General features: G+C 61.6%; 2 protein-coding genes across 2 annotated transcripts; one reads left to right on the forward strand and one right to left on the reverse strand.

Moving 5' to 3' along the window:
• Positions 1-4: 4 nt before the first annotated feature.
• On the reverse strand, positions 5-2293 carry CLDN7 (claudin 7). Its single transcript, XM_080826778.1, has 4 exons — positions 1592-2293; positions 656-820; positions 484-568; positions 5-387 (listed from the first exon to the last, which is right to left on the reverse strand). Exons 1-4 carry the CDS (start codon positions 1812-1814, stop codon positions 225-227), a joined length of 636 nt encoding a protein of 211 aa, XP_080682904.1. The 5' UTR covers positions 1815-2293; the 3' UTR covers positions 5-224.
• An 8498-nt stretch (positions 2294-10791) lies between these two features.
• On the forward strand, positions 10792-16722 carry SLC2A4 (solute carrier family 2 member 4). The gene is made up of 11 exons (XM_080826806.1): positions 10792-11026; positions 12352-12468; positions 12596-12768; positions 12858-12982; positions 13095-13210; positions 13313-13475; positions 13572-13759; positions 13936-14040; positions 14172-14273; positions 14750-14953; positions 15393-16722. Exons 1-11 carry the CDS (start codon positions 10994-10996, stop codon positions 15594-15596), a joined length of 1530 nt encoding a protein of 509 aa, XP_080682932.1. The 5' UTR covers positions 10792-10993; the 3' UTR covers positions 15597-16722.
• The last annotated feature ends 61 nt before the right edge of the window (positions 16723-16783 follow it).

Raw genomic sequence — 16783 nt, forward strand, 5'->3', positions numbered from 1 at the left:
CTTTCCAAAACATACTTTTTTATTACTGTACAAAAAGCACACCCAACCTCCTCCCCCCTCCCCCTACCCCCACCCCGGGGGAACTGTATGTACACAGTGTGCTGGGCTGCGGTGATGAGGCTTCAGCTCCACACCCTGCCCATGGGCTGAGATCTGCCCCAGGTTATTTCTGGTACCTGGGCATACCAGAGGCTGCCCAGCTGGGGCAGGGGGGGGGTCCCAGCTCACACGTACTCCTTGGCAGAGTTAGGCTTAGGGTAGGAGCGGGGTGCACGGTACCCAGTTTTGCCCTCACTCCCAGGACAGGAGCAGGAGAGGAGGGCACCTCCCAGGATGACCAGAGCAGACCCTGCCCAGCCAATGAAGATGGCAGGACCAAACTCGTACCTACGGAGAGAGGAGGCCGGGGTCAGAAAGCCTGCCTTTCCTGACCGGGGAGCCCAGGCCTGGCGTCCCCTTAGGAGGCAGGGCTCCCATACTTACTTAAGATTCATGGGAACCAGCGCACTATAAAAGTCGGTGACAATCTGGTGGCCGTACCAGGAACACGCTACCAGGGCAGCAAGGCCTGGAGAGAGGATGGTTCGGATGTATTAGCAGACCCCAAAGCAGCACCTTGCACACCCTCGGTCCCGGATGCAGGGGCTGAGCTCACCTGCCACGATGAAAATGATCCCCCCGGTCATGGCTATCCGGGCCTTCTTCACTTTGTCGTCTCCCCCGCAGTTGGTGCACTTCATGCCCATGGTGGCCACGAACATGGCCAGGAAGCCCAGCACCAGGGATACCACCATCAGGGCTCGGGTGGCCTGCAGGGCCGCTGCGGGGAAGGGGGAAGGGCGCCCTCATCGCTGGACGTGCGGGCGGCTGCGGCCTTCTAGTCCCCGCGGGCCGCTGGCCTGGGGCCCCTTAGGCGCCCGAGCCCGGGACGGAGCAGGTGGGTCCCGCCCCTCGAGGCTCCGCGGCCTTCCCGCCCCGCCCCGCCCTCTCTCGGCCCTGGGACGCGCCCGGGGCGCAAGGGTTTCGATGAAACTGCCTGGGGTTGGGGGAAGGGGGGACGAGGCCCGAGGAGGCCCGCGGAGCCAGCGACCGGAGTCCCCCGGCGGCCGAACGGTCCGGCCCACGCCCAGCGCCGACCCCGCTATCGTGGCCACCGGGTTTGTGGCTTCGGCTAATCGGCCGATAAGATTACAGGCCGCAGGCGGCGGCCCACGTCTGTCGCGCCCGGCTCCCGGCCGACCCCGCGCCGTCCGCCCCGCGCCGCCTTTTGTCCGGGAGAAAAGGGCGGGAGACGGAGGCCGCCACCTGCGCGGGCCGGCGCGGGAGGAGAGAACTGGAGGGGGTTGGGCCGCGGGCCGCCGGCCGCCGGCCGCCGGGAGGGGGGGGGGAGGGGGTCCGGGCGGCGGGGGGCGGGCGGACGTGCACCCGCTGGCACCCGGGCCCGGGCCGCTTCCGCTTCCTCCTCCCCGCCTGCTCCCCGGCAACCCCGGGCGTCGGGCCGCGGGGCCCCGCGCCCTTTCCCGCTCCCCGCCCCGCGCCCACCGCCCCGGGCGCGTCCGCCCCGTCCGCCCCGTCCGCCCCGCGGCCTTACCGGACAGGGCGAGCACCGAGTCGTACGATTTGCAGCTCATGAGGCCGGTGCTCTGCGTGATGCACTCCATCCACAGCCCCTTGTACATGGCCTGGGCCGTGATGATATTGTCGCCGGCGTACGAGCTCATCTGCCACTGCGGGATGGCGGTGCACGCCACCAGAGCCACCCAGCCCAGCAGGGCCATGGCGAAGCCCAGCAGCTGCAGGCCCGAATTGGCCATCTCTGCCCTCAAAAAGACGGGGCGCGCGACCCTGCGGTAAAACAGACAAAGCCTGGGGGTCGGCCCCACAAAAGACCACTTGCGGTGGAGTTTCGAGTCACCCGAAGAGAAGGGTTTGGGTCCGGTGATTCCAAATCTTGTTGTCACCCGAAGAAAACACAAACCGATCCTCCCTCCGGCGGGCGAGGGTCTTCAAGCTCAAGGAACAGGTTCCGCCCGAGGACTGGTGGTCGAAAAAGCGATCGACGAGGGCCAGGCGGTCCCCTCCGGCGCTCGCGTAGACCCTACCCAAACAAAAGGCGGAGGGGCAGTGCGCGCGCGGTCCCGGGGGCCGGCGGTCCCCAAAGTACGCTGCGCTGTGGGCCCGAGGCTGCCGTGCGAGGGAGAAGTCGCTCAGCCGAGAGCGGGCAGGTGCGGGCGGACAGGTGCGGCGCACCTGAGTATTTGTAGGGCGTCAGGGGCGCGCCCCCGCAGGCACCGGGAGCGCGGGGCGGGCCGGACCGCAGGGGCGGCCGAGAGTGACCTGACGTCACCGAAGGGACACTCACCTGAGCCGGAAGTCCTGGCCCCCACCCCTCCTGGCCCAGGTGAAAAGGAAGAAACCTGAGCGCCAGGGTCACGCCCCTTCTCTTGCAGGGCTGGGACTGCCGGTCGGGGGGAGGTGGAGGCTTCTCCGGAGTTCCGAGCTCGGAGTCAGCCCCTCCGGACTGGACTTCCCTCGGGCACCAGGACGCCTCCTCGCCTCTCCCCAGCAGGTGCGCCTGGGATACTGCGGAGCTGGGGGGATGCCCCGGGACCCTGGTCTCCGCCTCCCCACCCCACCCCCCCCACCGGCAGGGAGTCTTGGTTTCTACTCCGGGCGTTCTTTGTCCCGCCCTACTTTCGCCCCCACCCTTTGTTCTTTTTTTTTTTTTCTCTTTCCCTCTCTCTAGTTGGCTATCCTAACCGTCCCCAGCTTCAGGATCCCTGGTCCCGTCCCTCAGAACTCCCCAGCATCGAGCTTCGGCGGCCTCCCTGGAGTCTCTATTCCCAGAGCCACCACCCTGCCGCCCGGTCCCTTCCCCTCCAACTGACACCTGGCTTCCAGGCACCGGGCCCCAGCACCCCATCTTGGCTCTCCATTCCAATCCCTATCCCTGACAAATGCAATGCCCGGGCCCTTTGCGCTCCCCCTCCGGCCATCACTCTCCGCGCCCCCCTCAGCCTCCTTCCTAGCAAAGCGACAAAAACACTGAGGCCAGAAGTCAGCAGAGGGTGGGGAGCGGGGTAAGGCCTCGGTCAGATGCTTGGCCACACCCGCCATTCCCCTCCCTTGGAATCTTTCCAGACCTGTCCTCCACTTTCTCGCTTCCCCGTCCTTCTAGCCATACACACGTTTCCCTTTCCTTCCTTCTGAGCCTGGATCCGACTCTGCACACTGTCCTCCCTAATGTCCAGCTCCCCGGTGGCCTTGGCCTCAGCCTTCAGACTCCCACATGGCCTTCGGGCTTCTTGCTCTCCCCAGACTTGTCCCGGCCTCCCTGCGGGCATCTCTTCCAAGCGTCTCCATTCACTCACCCTCCCTCTGCGTCTGCCTTCCAGTCCCTTCTCTGCCCGGGAGCCCAGCGGCGCCGCATCCCTGTCCCCCCGCCCAGAGCCCTCCTGACCCACCTCTCCTTCACTCTCTGACTCACACCTGCCCATCGTCTTCACTTCTCTCTCCTTATCCCCTCCGCTCTCTCCCATTACCCGTTTTCCTTCCCCTCTCAACCATTTCTCTCCTTTTCTGCAGAAAAAATATTAAAGGGACACGGCACCACGTGAATCCCCCTGCTCTTCGAATGCGGACTTTAATGAATTATCTGTCATTTGTTTTTAGTTTTCTATTTTTTTGATTAATGGCGAGTCGTTGTGTTTCTTGTTGTTGTTTTTTTAAGGCGCTGTCCGGCTGCAGAATTTCATGCTTCTCGTTACTGCGCTATACCCAGCTCGTCCCCAAGCTTGCTGCCGCCCCCCAGGCCGGCCCGCCGCCTCCGCCCCTGCCTGCACACCTCGGCTGCCCCCTAAACCACATCCCTGCTTCCCTGCTTGGCCTCCTAACACCCATTCTCCGGAAGCGAACATTGGTTTGTTTCAAACTTAGGTCTTGTCACTTTCCGTTTAAAATCCTTAAAATCTGGGGCGCCTGGGTGGCTCAGTGGGTTAAGCCTCTGTCTTCGGCTCAGGTCGTGGTCCCAGGGTCCTGGAATGGAGCCCCGCGTTGGGCTCTCTGCTCGGCGGGGGGCCTGCTTCCCGCCTCTCTCTCTCTGCCTGCCGCTCCCCCTGCTTGTGCTCTCTGACTCTCTCTGTCTCTCAAATAAATAAATAAAATCTCTGTGCCTCTGCCACCCTGGCCTTCTCTCTGCTCCTGACGTGTACGACTTCCCTTCCCACCAAGTGCCCTTCACACACTCTGTTCCCTGCGTCTGGATGCTGTCCTGCGTGCACCCTCACCCGCCTCCCTCTACCTGGCTAACTGACCAGTCGCCTGGTGGCGGTAGCAGTGGCGATCCGCTCAAATATCACCTCTGCCGGGAAGCCTGGCCTGACCACCCCGCCCCACACTGAGTCACAGCACCCGCTGAATGGTCTCCCTCACCGCTATTTAAGCTTTAACTTGCAAAGTTCTTATCACAGTTCCAAACTATTTACTCTGCATGATTATTTATTCAATGTCGGGCTCCCGCTCTAGATGCGTCTGGGTTTATCGCCAATAAATATTTGATGAGCGCATGAAAAAACTACAAATGAACAATATTTTCAACCACTCGTTCAACAGATATTTCCTGCGTGCCTGTGTAATGATCCAGGCTCAGCACTGGAGACACAGTGGTAACAGGACTGACGACGAGGGCACTGCGCTTAGATTCTAGAGGGAGGGGGCGCCTGGGTGGCTCAGTGGGTTAAAGTCTCTGCCTTTGACTTGGGTCATGATCCCGGGGTCCTGGGATCGAGCCCTGCATCGGGCTCTCTGCTCAGCGGGGAGCCTGCTTCCCCACCCCTCTCTGCCTGCCTCTCTGCCTACTTGTGATCTCTCTCTCTCTGTCAAATAAATAAATAAAATCTTAAAAATTAAAAAAAAAAGTTTCTAGGGACACCTGGGTGGCTCAGTTGGTTAAGCGGCTGCCTTTGGCTCAGGTCATGATCTCAGCGTCCTGGGATCGAGTCCCGCATCGGGCTCCTTGCTCCGCAGGGAGCCTGCTTCTCCCTCTGCCACTCTGTCTGCCTGTGCTCACTCTCTCTCTCTCTCTCTCTGGCAAATAAATAAATAAAAATCTTTAAAAAAAAAAAAAAAAGGTTCTAGAGAGAGGAAGCCGACCAAAATGGTGCCTGTTGAAAAGGAAATAAAATGGGGCGATGGGATGAACCACCTCTGACGTTTGGGGCCAGATAATTCCTTGTTGTAGGTGACTGTCCAGGGCATCATAGGACATTTAGGAATATCGATGAGATGCCAGTAGAACCCTCTTGTGAGCCCAGACTGACCATCCAGAATGGCTCCAGACGCTGCCAAATGTCCGGGTGAGGGGAGGGGCAAAATGGGTCCCAGTTAAGAGCCACTGATTTCAAGTGTGACCAGTCAACGTCACTGTGACGTTTTGCTCTAGTAGCCTGCAAGTCAACGGCTTGGTACAAGGGGCAAGAGGATGGATGCTTGGACTTAACCAGGGTTGGTTAAAATCTCCTGTACTCCATTCCAGATTTCGCTTTATCTCTTCATTTTATTTATTTCATTTTGAGAGAAAGAGAGCACGTGACGGTGGGAGTAGAGGGAGAATCTTAAGCAGGCTCCGTGCTGAGTGTGGAGCCCGACACGGGGTTCAATCTCACGACCCTGAGATCATGACCTGAGCCGAAATCAAGAGTCAGACACCTAACTGACTGAGCCACCCAGGTGCCCCCATTCCAGATTTTAAAGGGTCGACCATCTGGGGCGCCTGGGTGGCTCAGTGGGTTTAAGTATCTGCCTTCGGCTCAGGTCATGATCTCAGGGTCCTGGGATCGAGGCCCGCATCGGGCTCTCTGCTCAGCGGGGAGCCTGCTTCCTCCGCTCTCTCTGCCTGCCTCTCTGCTTGCTTGTGATCTCTGTCTGTCAAATAAATAAATAAAATCTTTTTAAAAATTTTTAAAAAGTGTCGGCCATCCTAAGTGTTAGTGAGGGTGTGGAGAAACTAAGCTCTCATACATTGCTGATGGGAATGTCAAATGCTACGACCACTTGGGAAAACAGCTGCGAGCCAAGTTACAGACCCAACTGTAATATAGTCCAGTTGTTCCACTCCTAGGTATTTTCCAAGAGAAATGAAAGCACAGCGTCCAATCAAAGACTTGTGCATGAATGCTCCCAGCGGTGTTACTCATAATAGCCCGGGACTGGAAGTAATCCAAGGGCCCATCAGCAGGTGATGGGATAATCAAACTGATCGCCATTGATAATCAAATCAATAATTTTCAACAATAAAAAGGAATGAACTCTTGATACACACAATGAAGATGATTACTGTAAAGTGAAAGAAGACAGACAAAAAGAGCCCACGTGGGGGCTCCTGGGTGGCTCAGTGGGTTGAGCGCCCGACTCTTGGTTCCGGCTTGGGTCATGATCTCAGAGTTGCGGGATTGAGTCCCACGTTGGGCTCTACCATTGCCAGGAAGTCGGCTTGGGTTTCTCTCTTTTCCTCTGCCCCACCCCCGCTTGGGCTCACAGGTGTTCTCTCTCTCTCTAAAATAAATAAATAAATATAAAAAAAAAAGAGTACATTCTGTATGTTTCTATTTGCATAAAATTCCAGAAAATGCAAAGTGCTCTAGGACGACAGAGGGCACTGGTTGCCTAGGGCGTGAGTGGAAGGGCCGTAGGAGGCTTACAAAGAGGTAGAAGGAAACTTTGAGGGATGGTGGATGTGTCCATTCTCCTGATGACGGGCACGGTTTCGTGGGTGTATACATCTGTCAAAACTTCCCAAATCGGACCTTTGAAATGTGCCCAGTTTACTGTTTCTCAATTATACCTCGATAAAGCTGTTGAAAAAAAGCAAAAAATTAAAAATTCGGTTCAATGTCCTCTGAGCCCCGTGTCAGTGTTAATATCATTCACCTTCTCATTTTACCAAAGAGGCAAAGAAGGCACGGAGGGGTTGGGTAACTCTCCCAAGGGCACGGCGTTGGTAAGTGTCAGAGCCAGGCCCAGGGGCTCAGGCAGTGTAAGCCCAGAGTCCGCACCCTTCACCGTTGCTGGGAGTCCGGAATGGCAGGGGACAGTGTCGCACTGCTGCTGGACGTGGAGATGGGGACAGTCCTTCTTCAGAGCAAGCTGGGAGTAGGGACTCAAATTGGGTTTAAATATGCCCCGGGAATCAGAAATCCCACCGTGGGCATAGTTAGAGATCAGTAATAGACGTTCGCAGAGGCAGAGACTATCTCCTGAACAAGTCCTCCGAGGGGCCCATAACACAGCTCGTTTGAAATGTGCACCGGCGCATTCTGCGTCGCCACGGGGACTGGGTGACGGGGGTCCTCACCCAGGTGGGACTGTGAGCAAGTAAAACGTGGTGTGAGTGACACTGTGGGGTACTGTGCAATGAACCTGATCATGACAAAGCACAAATGAGGTTAAAACACAAGGCTTACTGACAGTAAGTAGGACCAGAATGAAATGTGACACTATTGGGGCGCCTGGGGGCTCAGTGGGTGAAGCATCTGCCTTCCGCTCGGGTCATGATCTCAGGACCTGGGATCCAGTCCCTCGTTAGGCTCCCAAGCCTGCTTCTCCCTCTCCCTCTGCCCCTCCCTCTGCTAGTGCTTTCTCTCTCCTGTCACATAAATAAATAAAATCTTATAAAAAAATAAAAATAAGATATAGATTAACAAACACAATGCACAACAGACGGTGTCATTGACTCAATCCTGTGCACCCAAGTCCCCAATCTATAGACAAGATGCGGAGAGGAGAAGGCACAGGGAAGGGCCCCGGCATTGTCAGAGCTCGGGAAACAAGGCTGCCTTCCAGAAACTGGAGGCCGAGTGGGCCTGCGGAGTAGGAGCTGGAGGCGGTGTGTCTGCGGGGGTCCCCGGGCTTTCTCAGCCCCCCCTCCCACCGCCAATCTCTTACCTATCACGGGCTGAACGCAGCCAGAAGGCAGTGATCACAGGAGCTTGGAAAACAAGCCTGCAGGGATTAATGCCCCGCGGCAGAGGGCAGAGCAGAGGAAGGGCTACAACCGGTTCTATCGAATGGGCCACGATCACTCAGCCAGGTCCACGCACACCCTCGGATCTCCCACGCAAGGTCCCTTCCTCCCCTCACCCCCCAGGTCGCGTGCCTCTCCGTCCTTTTCCATCTTCTTCTTCCTTTTTAAGGTTTTATCTATTTATTTGACACAGAGAGAGAGGCATGGAGAGAGGGCGCACAAGCAGGGGGAGTGGGAGAGGGAGAAGCAGGCTCCCTGCTGAGCAGGGAACCCGATGCGGGGCTCGATCCCAGGACCCTAGGATCTTGACCTGAACTGAAGGCAGCTGCTTAACCGACTGAGCCACCCAGGCGCCCCCCCCCCTTTCCATCTTCTATCAGCAACCTTGTTCCGGCTTTCGGGCCGGTCCTCCAACTCCCTTCCAGCTCTCCTGATGGCTCGCTCGTCTCCTCTCCCACTTCCCCATCCCTCTCTCCAGGCTCTTGGAACTATCTTCTCTACCTAGTTCTGACCTGGTTTCTTCGAGTGCACTTTCCCCAGGGGCTTAAAACCCTAGAAGCATCACTGAGAAGCCCATCAGAAACAAAACATCTGAACGTGAGCAGGCGTGCCCCTGGAGAGAGCCCAGCGGTGAACTTCACCAGCTACACTGGCTTTTCATCTGCCTCCCTCCCCTCACCCCTCCACTCCTGCCTGTGCCTCCTGTACCCCCTCCTTGCTCCGAGGCACCTTGCTTGGCTTTGCCCTTCTCCTGCCCTTCCCCCACCCCTTGTAGGAGTCTAGCAGCTGGTTCTCCCTTTCTCTCCCAGACTGGTCCTTCCCTGCCTCAGTTCATGGCTTCTGCTCCTTTGGGACTCCGCTATGCTCAGCTCCTCGCCCTTCATCGACACCCCCTTAGCGAGACAGGTGTAGCCGTTCAGCCAATTTGTGGCTGTTCCCCAAGCTGCGTTCTTGGCTGGAAGGACCAGACCATCATGCATTCACTCAACAGGTGCTGAGTGCCCGCCACCAGGCTGGGCACTGGGGACACAGAGGGAAACAAGGTGATCTTCTCTCAAGGTTGAAGTACAGAGAAGAAATGATGCCAGTCAGCTACATCGGGGACACAGGACTTTCTTTGTTTCCGGAGGAAGCCAGCAAAGGTTTCAGAGAGGGGAGCATTTTTTCTGAAGAGCACCCAGGGGAGAAACGGCACGGTGGGCCCTGGGTACAAGGAGTTAGGGATTGACTAGAACGTGAGGATAAAGTCTAGAAGGTGGGGCAGAGATGGGGCAAGAGAGGCAGGAGGTCTTTTTCGCTCTGAAAAGGGGTTTGAACTCGAGAGTGGGGACAACAAAGAACCACTGATTTTGGGGGCGGGCATGATGAACTTGAGCTTTTTTTATATTGAGCTCCGCCCCCCCCCCCCCCCGCATAAGGGAAAGTAAGGAGCAGGAGGTAAGGGTGGCGGGATGATGCCTCAGCAGTGCAGGTGCAGAAGAGCAAGCCAATGTGCGTTTAGGAGGTCCACACACCGATGCCGATGCCAGAACTAGCTGGACTGGGCGCGGGGGTGGGGGAGGGTTGCTGAACGAGGGGAGGAGGGGAGCATGACCTCCAGGATGCTCACCCACTGGGGAGAGGAGGTTAGGAGGGACGGCAGGTGGGGACATGCGGATCATGGGAGCTGCCCCGTGCCGGCCGCAGCTGAACCCCCGGATCCCGAGCCGCAGAACGGGGCCTGCGCTGCACGTAAGGAAGCCTTGGAGAGGTGGCCCGGCCACGGCCAGGGGCCCCCCAGACGGCTCCGCCCGGACGCGCTGCGGATCCTCGCTCTCCCTCCAGGTGGCACCACAGTCCCGCGCGTCCGAGGCCCGTTCGCCGCGCCGCGCGCCGCGCTCCTGTCCGCACGCGCCAGCTCTCAGGTCGCGCCCTCCTCGCGGGGGGTTCACACCCGGAGCGGCCTCCGGAGAGCGTGTCCAAGTCGTCCACGCGGCCGGCACATTCGCGGCAGCTCCGGGACCTCAGGCCGGTGGCGTGGTTGGTGTGACCAGCTGTCCCTCGGGCCGCCTCCGGGAGCCAGTGCGGGGAACGGGGGTAGGGGAAGGGCCAGACAGGCAGTGGCCAGAGCGCGGATGCGCGGAACGAGGACGGCCAAGCCCCGACACCCAACGCGCTGGGGACGGAACTTCCTGTGCCCCAGGGCCATCCCCACGTGGGAAGCACGTCTCGGACCCTTTAAGGCTCCGTCTCCCTGCCCTCCCCCGCCGGGGACCGGCCGGGACACCGGGGACCTGACATTTGGCGTCTCCCAACGCGGGAGCTAAAAATAGCCGCGGTGGGTTACTCCAGGCCATTGCTCCCCAGCCACCCCGCGCGCCCGTTCGCGCGCGGTCCCGGGCCGCCCGAGTTCTCTCCGGGGCCAAGCGTGCCTGCCGCATCCCCTCCTCCCCGACCCCGCGGTCCCCACCCGCGGCGCCCGCTTTCCGGCGCTGTCCCAGCCCCACGCCCGGCTGCTGGGCCGAGACCCCGCGCGAGGTGGGGAGGGGCCCCCTGCGTCCCGGGACCCTTTCCCCCAGACTTCGCGGCGGGAGGCCGGCAGGCGCCCACCCCGCGCGTGTCTCCGGGCACGCTGGGGAGGCGGGGCCTCGCCGGCCAACCCGCGCCCCGGGCCAGACTCTGAGCCGCGGGCCTAGGGAGGGGCGTGGGCTTCTGGGCGGGCTCCTGGCCAATGGGTGATGCGAAGGGCGTGGCCCGTGGAGGGTTGCGGGGGCTCTTCGGGCCTCTCCCCCAAGCGCGGCTCCGCCAGATCCCCGGGAGCCCCGCCGCTCTCTGGGTCCGTGGCTCGCGGCGGTGGGTCCCGCCAGTCTCGCCCTCCGCACGCCGCTCCCGGACGCCCGTCGCCCCCGCGCCCTCTGCCCGCCGGGCCGGGGCCGCCGACCCCCAGTCGCCTCCGTTAACTGAAGCTGCTGCGCCCCCGGTTCCTGAGACAAGATGCCGTCGGGCTTCCAACAGATCGGCTCGGAAGTAGGGTTCAGCGTGCGGGGGCGGGACGGGGGCGCAGGGCCCGCTTTTCTCGGGCTGGGGTCGCGGTTGGGGTCAGCTAGGGGGCGGTCCCTGCGCAGGCGCAGGGGGTGGGGGCGGGGGGGGGGCCTGGCTATTTATACCCGGGCCGGACAACCCGTGACTGTGGGATTCCAGTCCTTCCAAGAGGCTGAGTGGGTCTGGGGGGACCGTCCGGGCGCACGGGCCGCCCCGCGGTTTCCCGAGCCCAGGGTTCGCCCCCTTCTCCAGGACGCGGCGGGGCGCGCCGGGATCGGGGGACACCCTGCCCCAGATCCAGCCCGAGAAAGCAGATCCGGGCTGGTCTTGCCCTCCTGGAGCTGTCCGTGTGTCCCGGCTCGCGGGAAGTTTTTCGAGGAGCAGAGGCTCTCGTGGGCCCCCACCCCCACTCCTGGCCGTCCTCCAGGACGCTGAACTTTCCCTTGGCCCCATGGCTGGTGGAGGGGCTGAGGGGAGTGTCAGCCCCCCCTCCCCCAGCTCAGGTTTCCGCTTGGAGACAGTGTGTGCCGCCAGCGAGCGGCCACCGCCGCCACCGCCCCTCGCACCACCTTCCCGCCCCCATCCCCTGGGCACGGCTCTCCCAGGCAGAAGCCGGGCACGGCCCCCCGCCCCCTGCGGCGGAGCCTAGAGGGGGAGGGGAGCCCGGGGCGGAGACAGAGACGGCCACCCCAAGGGCCTTATGCGGGCAGGAATGACCGCAATGTCCTTTTTGGAATTGTCCTTCTTGGGCGTGTTGGGGGCCTCCAGGAGCCCTCTGAGATCACCCCCAGAGGGGACGGAAGAGGACAGAGGCCGGTGATATGGCCTTTGTCGGTTTATAAATCCTGCGTGGTCAGGAATCCCCTTAGCATTTGATTTTGATTTTCTCGTTTTCAGGGACAGGTAGGCAGAGCAGGCAACATCACTCCTAGGGCCCCTGACCCAGAGGAAACCTTAGCTTCAGAGCGGGAAAGTGACTTGCCCAAGGTCACACAAATCTGAACTCCAGTCTTAAGGCCAAAAGCCTGCCCCAAGGTCACCGAGAAACAGTGAGGCCAAGATCTTCAAACATTTCTCAGCTCGCTGGACTCAGACATCCCGTTTCTCCTCCATGCACGGTGACATGCCCGGTGACTACTGCTATTTACACTGAGTTCCTCGTCCGATTCCTAATATGGCCCAGTTTCCCTCGGCCAACATGTTGGATGGAGCCCAGCATCTTCAGGCTCCAACAGGGCCCGGGCCCCTGGACGAAGGGAAGAAATCGTGATTCTGTGTGACCCGCCTCCTCTCTGCTTCTGCCCACCCAGGACGGGGAACCCCCCCAGCAGCGAGTCACTGGGACCCTGGTCCTTGCTGTCTTCTCTGCTGTGCTCGGTTCCCTGCAGTTCGGCTACAATATTGGGGTCATCAATGCCCCGCAGAAGGTGAGGGGCCTGCAGCGGGCAGAGTGGGCTGTCTGAACAAGGGGGGGGGCGGGGGACAGCGTGGGAGAGCCGAGGGGGAGGTCTCCGCAGGCCGTCACCCCTCCGTTGTCTCCCCCCCCCACACCAGGTGATTGAACAGAGCTACAATGAGACGTGGCTGGGGAGGCAGGGGCCTGAGGGACCCGGCTCCATCCCGCCAGGCACCCTCACCACCCTCTGGGCTCTCTCCGTGGCCATCTTCTCCGTGGGCGGCATGATCTCCTCCTTCCTTATTGGCGTCATCTCTCAGTGGCTGGGAAGGTACGGGGCTGGTGGGCGAGGGCTGGCGCGGGCAGGAAGGGGGCCTCCGCCTGGCACCCCAACTCTTGGCCCCACTCCTTGCCTGTCAGGAAGAGGGCGATGCTGGTCAACAACATCCTGGCGGTGCTGGGGGGCGCCCTCATGGGCCTAGCTAAAGCCGCGGCCTCATACGAGATGCTCATTCTGGGACGTTTTCTCATTGGCGCCTACTCAGGTACCGGTCCCGTCCCGCGCCGCGCCCGGCGCCCTGCTCTCCTCTGCTGGCTCTGAGCTTGGGGGTGGGAGCGGCCAGGTGCCCTCACTCCTGTCTTCTTCCCTCTGCCCAGGGCTCACGTCGGGGCTGGTGCCCATGTACGTGGGGGAGATCGCCCCCACTCACCTGCGCGGTGCCTTGGGGACGCTCAACCAGCTGGCCATCGTCATTGGCATCCTGATCGCCCAGGTGACCGGGCCTGGCCTTCCTGGGTGGCTGGGGGTGGGGGGTTGAGTGGGGGCTCCGGGCTGAACGGCCTGCCCCCTTTCCTTCCCGCGCCCGCTTCCCCAGGTGCTGGGCTTGGAGTCCATGCTGGGCACCGCCGCCCTCTGGCCCCTGCTCCTGGGCATCACGGTGCTGCCCGCCCTCCTGCAGCTGGTCCTCCTGCCCTTCTGCCCGGAAAGCCCGCGCTACCTTTACATCATCCGGAACCTGGAGGGGCCGGCCAGGAAGAGTGAGCGTCCCCCCACTGCCCCCACCTTTCTAGCACCTGTCCTGCGGGGGGGCTCCCCCTCCCCGTCCCCTCGGGCCTGACCCTCGTCACCTGTAGGTCTGAAGCGCCTGACCGGCTGGGCCGACGTGTCGGGCGCGCTGGCTGAGCTGAAGGAGGAGAAGCGGAAGCTGGAGCGGGAGCGCCCGCTGTCCCTGCTCCAGCTGCTGGGTAGCCGCACCCACCGGCAGCCCCTGGTCATCGCGGTGGTCTTGCAGCTGAGCCAGCAGCTGTCGGGCATCAACGCCGTAGGTGGTGGGCAGCCTCGGGCGGGGCAGGGGTGGGGGCGCAGCGTGGGAGAAGGGAAGCCGGCAGCCCGCCCCCCGGCCATCCGGCGATCCAGCGCGGGGTCGTCCCAGCGTGGCGCGGCTGCGGGCGAGCGAGGGACGCACTGCCAGCCCCCTTCCTTCTCCTCCCCTCGCAGGTCTTCTATTACTCGACCAGCATCTTTGAGTCGGCGGGGGTGGGGCAGCCGGCCTACGCCACCATAGGGGCCGGAGTGGTCAACACGGTCTTCACCTTGGTGTCGGTAATGGACGGTGCCGCCTCCATCCCCAGATGCCCCAACCCTCCTCCCCCGGGTCCCCCCCCACTTCTTGTGCTCCAGAGGCCCCCCCCCCCCCGCCGAGGCCCCCCACTGAGCCCTGACTCTCCCGGCAGGTGTTCCTGGTGGAGCGGGCTGGGCGCCGGACCCTGCACCTCCTGGGCCTGGCGGGAATGTGCGGCTGCGCCATCCTGATGACTTTGGCGCTGCTTCTGCTGGTGAGGCCTGGGGCAACCGGGGCGTGGGTGGGGTGAAGGTGGGGGGCCTCGGCCCAGCCCCCCCGGGAACAGCCCCGGGAGGCTCTGCGCCCAGCCGGGGCCAACCCTCAACACCTGCCTGTGATCCCCGGGGCGACCGGGTGCTCCCGAGGCACGCGGGCTGCCCTGCTGCCTGCTCTGGGAGGAAGCTCCAGCGCAAGGCTGGGGGCCGGGACGGAGAGCCCCTGTCCAGTCCCAGGAACGGCCACTCCCCAGGGGCTGCTGCAGAACCAGGAGAGGATGGACCACGTTGACCGAGAGGGCGTCCGCATCCTCTGCGTAGGGCAGCAGTGCGACAGCCGGCTGGGTGTGGACGCTCGGCCGTGCTCAGAGGCCCGCGCCAGCCTGGGGTGGTGGGCTCGTCCACCAGCGGCCCGGAGGGGTGGACCTCAGGTCTCCGCGCAGCCTGAATTCCTTTCCCTCCCCGCCTGCCCCAGGAGCGCGTTCCTGCCATGAGCTACGTCTCCATCGTGGCCATCTTTGGCTTTGTGGCATTCTTTGAGATCGGCCCTGGCCCCATCCCCTGGTTCATCGTGGCCGAACTGTTCAGCCAGGGCCCCCGGCCAGCGGCCATGGCCGTGGCTGGCTTCTCCAACTGGACGTGCAACTTCATCATTGGCATGGGTTTCCAGTATGTGGCGGTAGGTCTGAGCCTCGTCCCTGTGTCCGTCTCCTTAGGCCAGAGCGGGGCACGTCACAACCAGCCCGCTTGCTTTCCCCCCTCCTGGCTGGGAATTACTCTGGTGGACCACGTGGGCCCTGAGAAGCACCCACAGTCCGAGGAAAGAAGGGAACTGAGGGACGTGGGCTAACAGCGAGGGGTCTTCAAAACCAAGTGCGGCCCAACTTAGAGTAAAACCATCGGCTTCGGGTTCCTACTGCGCTCCGGGCGGGAAACGGGGTACAGGTGTTAGGAGCGGGGGACAGAGAAGCTTTCCTTCACTCATTCCCGGTTTCCCTGGCCCCGCAAGGGAGCCACCTGCGTGTCCACCACGCCCCCACCCGCCGGGGCCCTGGGCGCCCGCTCCCGAGAGCACGCCCGCCCTCCCCTCCACCAACCCCTTTCTCCGCCCGTGCCAGGAGGCTATGGGGCCCTACGTCTTCCTTCTCTTCGCCATCCTCCTGCTTGGCTTCTTCGTCTTCACCTTCTTAAAAGTGCCTGAAACCCGAGGCCGGACGTTTGACCAGATCTCGGCCGACTTCCGCCGGACGCCGTCCCTCTTAGAGCAGGAGGTGAAACCCAGCACGGAGCTCGAGTACTTGGGGCCCGACGAGAACGACTGAGGGGCCGTGCTCTCGCGCCTCCGGGGACCCCTCCTCTCCTGTGCAGCCCTGCGGCCCGCTCTCCCTCCTTACTCCCAGGGCGACACCCCTGCAGCCTGGTAGAAGTGGGAAGCTGGAGGGGACCATGGTCTGAGCACCCCTCATTCCCCTCGTGTGACTCTTGGATTATTTATGTCGTGGTTAGGCTGTGGCCATCAGGGTGGGCCATTCTCTGGGCTCCCCCCCTCCCTCCTCCGCAGCCCACGCCGCCCCCACCTGGCCACCCTTCCGGAATATTCTTGCCCCTTGCTAGAGAAGGGGGTTGTGGGGAGGAGAGCCCCCAGGGTTGGACAGAAGCAGGAGCAGGACCAGAGCAGAGAAGGTAGCTTTCTGCCACCTCGGACTCCTCCTCCTCGCGGGCACTTTCTCTGAATTCTTGCCACATAGACTCTGGGTGAAGGGGGTCCCGCCTTGACCCCTCCCAGACAGAGGACGCACCCTCCCAAGGCCAAGCTCATTTCTCCGGGCAGGCTCGGCTCTCTCGCTCAACCTTCCAGGGCAAGAGGGCCGTGTGCCCATGTGTGGTGAGAGGGACTGCCCCCCGCTCCCTTCTCCTCTGCCTTCAAGGATGTTCTCCCCACAAGCTTCTGACCAACTAAGGGCAAGAGGAGTTTGAAAGGCTGCCTGTAAACATGGGGTGGGAGGAGCCCTCAGATATTTTTGTATATGTTTGCAGAAGGGGTAGAAAGAAGAAACCAAGTGTCTGTTGTACTAAATGTATATATATACATATATATATATATAGATCCGTACATAAAGTCACTGTTTGTGACCTGCGTCCTGTCGTGGAGGCACCTGGGACGGGCTAGACAGGGACTGCAGCTCCCTGGTCCCCCTCTGCATCCTGCTGTCCCTCTCCACCCTGCCTTAGCTCGAGGCCCAAGAATCCTGTGGCTGTGCTCACTCTGCCCCCACATCTGCTTCTAGTCATTGCCCTTTTTTTTTTCCCTTAAAGTAAGCTGTACACCCAACACGGGGCCTGAACGCACAACCCCAAGACCGAGTGGCCCATGTTACCGACTGAGCCAGCTGGGCGCCCCTGGTCATTGCTTTTACGAACAGTAAATGCTCAGTAAGTTGCAGCCCCAAGTGGCAGCCACTGCCTTTGGCACTTTCCAGAACATTCCTGCAGGGGAGAGGTCAACCCC

The sequence above is a fragment of the Martes martes genome, assembly GCF_963455335.1.
Source record: "Martes martes genome assembly, chromosome: 16".
Classification (NCBI taxonomy): Eukaryota; Metazoa; Chordata; class Mammalia; order Carnivora; family Mustelidae; genus Martes; species Martes martes.